General features: G+C 39.4%; 1 protein-coding gene across 1 annotated transcript in view; it reads left to right on the top strand.

Annotated features, from left to right (window-relative positions):
• Window positions 1–1,014: 1,014 nt before the first annotated feature.
• GRID1 (glutamate ionotropic receptor delta type subunit 1) overlaps window positions 1,015–8,850 on the top strand; it is a gene marked incomplete at its 5' end in the record, with an annotated part of 330,056 nt that continues 322,220 nt past the window's right edge. Inside the window, 2 exons of the mRNA XM_083363340.1 lie at window positions 1,015–1,021; window positions 1,959–2,243. Of these exons, the coding sequence (XP_083219466.1) occupies window positions 1,015–1,021; window positions 1,959–2,243 (292 nt within the window). The remainder of the gene's footprint in view (window positions 1,022–1,958; window positions 2,244–8,850) is intronic.

Below are 8,850 nucleotides of genomic sequence, written 5' to 3'. Positions count from 1 at the left end.
ATGTCCATTCCTTGTAAGATTAAATTTATTACCTACATAATATTTTAACCTTTTCCCACCACATCACAACAATTCCTAACCCCGAAGTTTCCTGTTTGACAACATAGTGTTTTCATGTTGCAGACTCGAGGTGTGTTCTTGGGATGAAAAGGAGAAGAACATCTCTCTATCTGTATTAAAAAATTCAGTATATTTAAATAATGTAGCTGATGAAGGTGTAAGAAGGATCATCAAGGGATTTTCTTGCTTCCTTGCAGAAATGTACTATATAAAATTAAAATCATGTTTTTGGTCACTGCTTCTGCGTAGACCCAAACTTAATATTTTTTCCGAGTGCTTTTTTATACCTCAAACATCGATGTAGTGTTATTTAGCTTGCTTAAATATAAATTTAACTAAAACCATTATTCGGGTCTCTATCTTTTTTTTAGGCTTCAATGAGATTCAGTGAAAAACTTTTGCTAACTTTATGTATTTATGCTATCTGATTTATATAGTCCCCTATCTCACGAGTGAGTGACTCTGGGAGGCACACAACAGACTAAATGTAATATCTAAAATGTAAAGAAATTAATGTTTATGTTCTCTCCAACTGCTGAAAGAGAACATCATGTGTTTAAATATCCTGAACTGTATTATTAATTGGCCTCCAAATATTTTATTCACTAACATCTTAAAACATTAATGATTCATTCACAATAGCAAACAATAATTTATTTGTCTTGTGATGTTAATTTATAATGTCAGGTTTCCTAGAAGTCTTTTTATGTACACTCTCAACAATTATTCTTCCATGCCACTCAGTATTAGATATAGTAACTGCTTTGATATTTTAGAGAAGGGATAGTTCCTTTTTGCTTTTTTTGAAAGTGGGCTTTGAGGCTGGAAAAAGGTTTTTTTTGCTGCGTAGTCTAACCACCTCTGAAGAAAGATGTGGAAAATGTATGAATTTGAAAACTTTGGTTTGAATTGTAATATTCTTAGTAGAATTGTTCTTCTGAACAAGAAGGAAAAATGAAGGGTTGGCCATAATCTTGGTTGGTATTTAGCAGTTCCATAAAATTCTGGGTTCTAACTTTCTGTGCTTCAGATATCTTCTAGTTCAATATTATTACTTATGATAAAGTCTGACAAAGGAAGAATCTGGCTATTTTATGGGATAAAACAAATTTGTACTGATATACATTTAAGATCAGTGTTTAAACCAGCTAGCATGATTAATAGCTTTCAATCTTTCTGGCTTTCAATGATGGGTTTTTTTCATATCCTATGGGGGTTTGTCAAGTTGTCACAACCCTAAGGTGGTGGAGTTCATGGTAGACTTTATAACATTTTAGGCTTAAAAGTGATGGGATGCATGGCCTCCAATTGTTGAAATTGTTGTCCTTTTAGTATTGTTTAATAGTAAATGATAAGCTTACTTCAATTCAGACACTGCCAGACTCCAACTGGCACTGGACAGTTCACCAATAGTGACATAGCTTTGATGGTTAAGGCACCAGGGCTAAAAACCAGGAGTTAAGCAATTTAAAACTCTCACTGCTTAACATAAAGCACCATAAATTGCACATTTGAACAAGAGGCTACATGCATAACTTGTTTCAGCTCTAAGCATCACTACATGCCCTTTTTTAGATATCAAGCTCCAAAGACCAAGAAAGACTCCAAATAGTTTCCTTTATGGTTCCTCACCTATAGATAGAAATCTTGCCAACTTGAGCGACTACTTGCATCCTTAAAGATAAACTCTGAGAACTTCTAGGGAGGAGCCATCTTAATTCTCTTCCTCCCAACCAAACTGTTGAAACTTCGCTGTCTCTTGGTTGGGAATCCAGACCACATTCCACCACACTAAGTCTCAGTATGTTCACCTTGTTGCTTGATGTGATCTGGCTAACAATTTCTACATCTTTCACCTCACTGACAATCCTCTTCCTTTCCTTCTCCTTCTCTTCCAGCCTGTGACCTGATGACTCTGGGGATTTTAGCCTTAGTGACTTCTACTGGTTGTGCCTCCGCCAATGCCTTGCAGTCTTTGACAGATGCCATGCACATCCCTCACCTCTTTGTCCAACGCAACACAGGAGGTTCTCCACGGACGGCCTGCCACCTAAATCCTAGCCTGGAGAAAGAGGAATACACCTTAGCAGCCCGTCCACCTGTTCGTCTCAACGATGTGATGCTGAAGCTCGTCACTGAACTGAGATGGCAAAAATTTATAGTCTTCTATGACAGCGATTACGGTAAATGTCATGTTTCATTTTCTTCTTTTTTCTCTCTTGCATCTCCTTTTTTTTCTGAATATATTTTGCTTTTATTTGAAGAAGGTGGACCAAAGGCACATTTTTTTAAAAAACAGTGGGTTTTTATATAAGTGTTGGGTAAAAAATAGCTTTTGAATTGACAAGCTTTTTTTTTTTTTGGTCTGATTTCCCTTGACTGAAAAGTTGCTGTGAAAACTTATTTTCACCCATCCTGCAAGTTGCTCATCAACTTCCTATCAGGATAGCCAAAGTGTGACTTATCAGAGCATTTTTCAGTAAAGTATCAATAAACTGTTTGCGCTGACTGACCGGGTTCATATATTGCATGGGATGCAGGTTCCAGGAAGAGAACTTCAGTCTGCCTTTACTTATGTGCTTCTTTTCATTATCTCTTTGATGATTGCTTCAAAAGTTGAATTTTCTATGAGCCACAATTGCAAAATTCTTCTTTCCCATGGTTCACATGCTGTGGTAGGATGGAGGGTTTGTTGTCACTGTGTGTTGGGGGGAGAGAGCACGGGGAGAGGCTCAGCTAATCTCAATGTACACATGTTGTACTTTGACAATAAAGGTTTATTTATTTATTTGTTTCTTGGAGGGCCCTCAAGGTCTGATATGGTAGGAACATCATTTCTTTGCATCTCCTGCTAACTTTTCCTCAGTTTTGCTTCATGGGCTTAGAACTTGTGAGTTGCTGCCTCAGTGGTTCTACAGGGTTCAGTTAGAGAAGGCTGGACCATCTGAAAGATCTCAGTTAAATGGAGCAATGAGCCAGAATATTGCTTATTGAATAATCAGTTGCAATTTAGCTTTGGAAAACTAATACTGCTGTGTTTTTTCCAAGTAGCAGTGGTGTACTAGCAAATGTTTAAGCACTATCTCTGCAGGCTCCATTGCTGCTGTCCCACTATGCTGCTAGCCATGAAAGAGCTAATCAGGGCATTGTGCATTGGCCTCAGCTCTGCTCTCAACCTGCTTGCAAAATTCTAGAAAATTTAACAATCAGCTCTTGTGAGCCAGTGCAAGCTTGCTCCAGCTCACCTCTACCTGGTTCAGTAGACTTTGGCTTACAGACGTTCATTTAACAATGGTTCTAATTTACAGTGGACTTGGAAAAAGTGACTTACAATCCATTCTTGAAGCTATGACTGTCACACCACAACCCAAGTTCATGTAATCACAGTTCTTGCTTTTATGATGGTTACAGTGTCCTACAGTCAGAAGATCATATTTTGCAACCTTCCCGCTCAATTGAGGAAAACATGTCGATGGGAGCTATTCAAATGCAACCGGCTGCTAAATAGCAGCAAGAGTACGAGAGGGTTTTGCCGTGGTTTAGACCATGGAAACTTGTTTTGAACACACATCTGGCAGCCTTGATGTAGGAATTCAAATTGGGTTCCCATAGTCCTAAGCCACAAGGTTTTTTTTTAATATTTGAATACAGATTTATGTAGAGTTGCAGTTTTTGGACAGTCAATGCTTAATTAAAATATGATTTGTGTTGACTAATTTAAGGTGTGTTAAAATGCTGGTGTAAGATATGAGTGTGAAAGAGTCGTTTCCATTTTGGTTATGTCCTGGATGGCATTCTTGACTCAGTTTTAGCTCCTGGACAGCTGATGTATGAAACTTCATTAGAAAAAAGGGTTCTTATTTAAATACACCAATGCACAAATCTGATGGCTGTTCTACAGTGGTCTTCACAAATAATTTCACCATGCTGTGTGGTAGGTAATGTGAGTTGCAGGGAGCAAGGTTGATAAAACTTGCCCTGGCTTGTTGATTATGATGAACAAGGATGCTGTATATTCTTTATATACAGTGTTTCAAGGAACCTTGGAGGTCTTCTAGTCCAACCCCCTGCTCAGGCAGGAAACCCTATACCATTTCAGACAAATGGTTGTCCAATCTCTTCTTAAAAACTTCCAGGGTTGGAGCATTCACCGCTTCTGGAGGCAGGTTGTTCCACTGGTTAATTGTTCTAACTGTCAGGAAATTTCACTTTATTTCTAGGTTGGTTCTCTCCTTGATTAGTTTTCTAGAGACCTACACACTATCAACTGGGTGTAAGGAAGTAAGTTTGTTCTACTTGTGATAAAGACTTCACTATTGCTTAAAGGAGCATATTTCATTGACTTTGCTAATGATTTCAGTTCTGTTTTGCAATAAGGGTCACATTAGCTTCGTCTTGTTGTAATTTAGTGTTTTTTGAAAACAATAGCAAAATGTTACTACTTGATTTGGTACACAGACAAAAATGCATGTTTTTTTATGTGTGTGAATAGAATATTTTTGTTCTTCTGGGGCAGAAAAAGAGATAATTTAGAGTACAGAAGTATGTGCTTGCACAAGGACAGGATGGAAACTGCCTTGTTTGCCAATTTTGCTCATTTCTTTTATTGTGCAACAATGATTCAGTATAATTAGGAAGGAGGGAAAGGACTTTTTGAGTTTAAAATGGAACTATTCTTAGTAATGTAAAAATAAGCTTAAATTGCAGATTTCTGAATAATAATAATAAAAAAAATCAACTAGTTTATAAACAGTCTGGTTCTGTGCTAGCTTAGAGGAAAAACGGATGTAAAGCTCATTATATCCAACAGGCAATAAAAACAGAACCAATTCTCTACAAAATAATGGGATGATTAGACTCAATTCAAATATATTCCTTGTGTTCTGAAGTCCAATTCTACGCATATTTACTCAGAACATTTCTTTGGGTTGTAACTTTGTTCAAGAGAACCATGGCATGGATTTTATTTTCTGCAACCTCCAGGTAGCCTGAAATTTCAGTCCGAAGGGTCCCGGAACACAACCAGAATAAAAGAGTTCAAAGAAATAGGCTCAAGTAAAAATTCACTGAGCATGGCTATCCAGAACTATACTAGGTGCAAGGCTCAGACACTTCTGCTTCCTTTCCATTTTCTTGCACAGTGAGAGAGAATAAACAAGTTACAGGTAGTCCTTGACTTATGACTATAAGTCATAAGTCAAGTTATCGTGAGCTATCACATGATTGCATCCCATTTTATGAGTTTTATTGCACTGGTTCGGCAAATATGGCAGTTGCTAAGTGAATCTGTTTTATCTAATGGGTGAGTTATTTACATCAATTTTGTTTGTTTGTTTCTTTTTGCTGGAAGCCAAATACAAATGTTAGAAACAGTCAAAGAAACCCACCCAAAATTTGTGGTCGGGCGATTGCGGGACACCGCAAACAGCCATAAGTGTGAGCTGGTTGCCAAGTGCTCCAAATGCAATCACGTGATCATGGTCGGCGGGGCAGTTGGAATTGCAACATCAGGTTGTAAGTATTTTTTTGGGGGGAGAGGGGGGGGTGTCTGCCATAACATTGAACCAAGCAATTGGTGGTTAAGCGAGGACTAGCGTTGAAAGCGCAAACTCTGTCAGAATGCGTAAAACATGACACATCATTTAAATGTTTCCTTGTTTCTTCTCTTGCGGCGTGGGAGACGGGAGCAACAAAAACCGTTCAGTATAATACCATTATAGCTTACCTTTTGATTAAGGATATCTTATCCAGCTTATCACTATAACCCCCTCTAGAAGCTTGAGAGCAGGGGTGTCAAACTCGCAACGTCATAGGACGTGTCACGACATATTGCAACTATTTTTTGCCACTGCCGGCAATGGGGTGGACGCGGTTTCACCATGATGCATCTGGCCCGCAGGCCCGGCAGTTTGACACCCCCGGTGTGGAGTATAGAAAGAGATGTAATAAACAGACGAGCATCCCCTCCATTCCAAACTGTGGATGATGAGCTAAAACTGAGGGTCCTGTCTTTTCTGATGTTGTTGTGCAAAACGATCACAGAATCCTAGGGCTGGAAGGGACCATGAAGGCCTTAGTATCATTCTTCTACCCTCCACAACACAGAGATGGAACCCACAAGTAGCCTAAAACTGCCTGTTTCACAGGGCTGCCTATTCATTTGGATTTGCCAGGGGGGAAAAAAGTGCTCTGGAGCAGAGGTGATCATCATGATTAGGGGGGCTGGAGGCCAAAACATATAAGGAATGGTTGCTGGAATTGGATATGTCTAGTTTAATGAAAAAGGACGCGGTGGCTCAGTGGGTTAGGACGCTGAGCTTTGTCGATCAGAAGGTCGGCAGTTTGGCGGGTCGAATCCCGAGTGCCGCGTAACAGAGTGAGCGCCTGTTACTCGTCCCAGCTTCTGCCAACCTAGCAGTTCAAAAGCACGTAAAAATGCAAGTAGAAAAATAGGGACCACTACGGTGGGAAGGTAACAGTGTTCCGTGCGCCTTTGGTGTCTAGTCATGCTGGCCACATGACCACGGAGACGTCCTTGGACAAGCGCTGGCTCTTCGGCTTTGAAACGGAGATGAGCACCGGCCCCTAGAGTTGGAAACGACTAGCACGCATGTGCGGGGGAACCTTTACCTTTTTAGTTTAATGAAAAGAAGGACTAGGGGGGTGACATGATAGCACTCTTCCAGTATCTCAGGGGCTGCCCCAAAGAAGAGAGAATCAAGCTATTCTCCAATGCACCTGAAGGCAGGAGGAAAGCAATGGATGGAAACTAACCAAACACAGAAGCAACCTAGAACTAAGGAGAAACTTCCTGACAGTTAGAACAATTAACCAGTGGAACTACTTGCCTCCAGAAGCGGTGAATGCTCCAACACTGGAAGTTTTTAAGAAGAGACTGGACAGCCATTTGTCTGAAATGGTATAGCGTTTCCTGCCTGAGCAGGGGTTTGGGCTAGATGACCTCCAAGGTCCTTTCCAACATTATTATTATCTTTTATTCATTAAACATGAACCTCAGGCAACTGAACATTCAAACTGACTGGCGCTGATGGTTGACACGGGTTGCTGCCAGCATCCTAGGTATCAACCAGGTACCTCCTTAAAATGTAAGATGTTCCGAGTAGCATAGTTTTTTTGTAGCTTTGCTGGAGTTATTGAAGGACGCTGCAGTTTTTTGATGTATTTTGCAAAGTTTTTGGACATAGTTCCCAGTGCAGCAGCAGCAGCATCACCATCATCATCATCATCATCATCATCATCATCATCATCATCATTCCTGTAAAATTAACAGCTCAAGTCAAACTTTCTGCCTCTGCAATAGTAGGAGAAGATGCAGCTGTTTTAAGGGGTTACTGGAGCACCCACACACTCTGATGCTGCTTTGCCTCTTTGAATCCCAAATATTGCCCAACCCAATATTGTAGTTTAGTTAGATGCAGATCAGGAAGAGTGTAGAGAAATGTGTGGTAGAACAGACAATGTTTCCTTTCTACTCCAGGGCTGGATATTTTTCATCGAGATAAGCAGATGGCTTGTCTGGCTGCAAATACCAGATGGTTTGGTTGGAATCCATGTGTTTAATGTTTGGTTTAATTCTGGAAGTCTTTTAGGTTCAAGATCTTTCTTCTCTTCTAGGAACTGCCAATTACTGCCAATCAAAGGACTAACTGAGATCCTTACCTATTTAATTTCAGCAATGCCACTCTAACATAATTAAAACAAACAAACAAACTGCTTTTTCCACCATTCAGTATGCAGCCAATTGTATTACTCTTATTATTACAAAATAATTGTAATAACCTATAGATCTTTGTTGGGTGAATTTGATCTGCAATTTGATGGTACATATAATGTTATGCATTCCAGTTTTGATTACTGCTTCAGTGCTTTACATTTCTTTTTTAAAAAAAATTAAGCGTAGAATTTGTCATTTGTGTTGGTCTTTTTATTTAGTAATCCATATCCAACAGTAACAGGTAATTGCACTCTGAAATAGCTAGACCATTTATCTCTTTACTTATGTGTTTATGGTTCTCTAGATTCATACACTAAAAACAAATGTTTAGCTATAAATCCCTGACAGAGCTGTCTGGAGCCCTACCTCCAAAGTGTTTTAACTCTGCTCATTGCTATAAGAAATATTAAAGCAATCCATTTGATCAGATTTATGTTTCTTCACTCTCCTGTATTCCAGACATGTGATAATTGCACCACTCAGAATTCCAGTTGGAAACATTCCTAATTGGGAATGCTGGGGGCTGGAATCCAAGCATAATTAAAAACCATCAAATTAGGGGACCATTATATGGGGTTCCAATGCTGGCTGTTGTAAGGGAAGCATAAAAAATAATAAGCTGAGAGAAACAAAATATGGTATTTTAGGAGATGTTGGGGCTCTTGGCAGTTTTCCATTGTTCCATTGTTACGAAGATCGTTACTTTCAAATATATACCAATCAATAACCTATAGCTTTCTTGTGTAGAATAAGACTTCAAGAGATGACTGGAGCTACTCTTCTTTCAAGAATCTTTCCCCGACTATAAATAAAAATAAATACAGGTACTGTCAGGTACAAGAAATCAGGAACCAAGTGTGAGTTTATTCCATGCTACCTCTAAACAAGAATCTGAAGTACTAATGGTCAAGGCAAATTGGTGGCAGAATTCAAGGTGGGCTGGACTTAGATCTCTTGTGGATTTGAAGGAATTCCAAACTCAAGATCTGCTTGACCCTTCCCTCAGGCTCAGGACTACATGTGGTCCTTGTCTTACAATCATTGGTTAGTGACTA

Source organism: Vipera ursinii (genome assembly GCF_947247035.1).
Source record: "Vipera ursinii genome assembly, chromosome: 5".
In the NCBI taxonomy this organism is placed as follows: domain Eukaryota; kingdom Metazoa; phylum Chordata; class Lepidosauria; order Squamata; family Viperidae; genus Vipera; species Vipera ursinii.
Note: the sequence above shows the minus strand (reverse complement) of the source record. Positions and strands in the feature narration are given on the sequence as shown.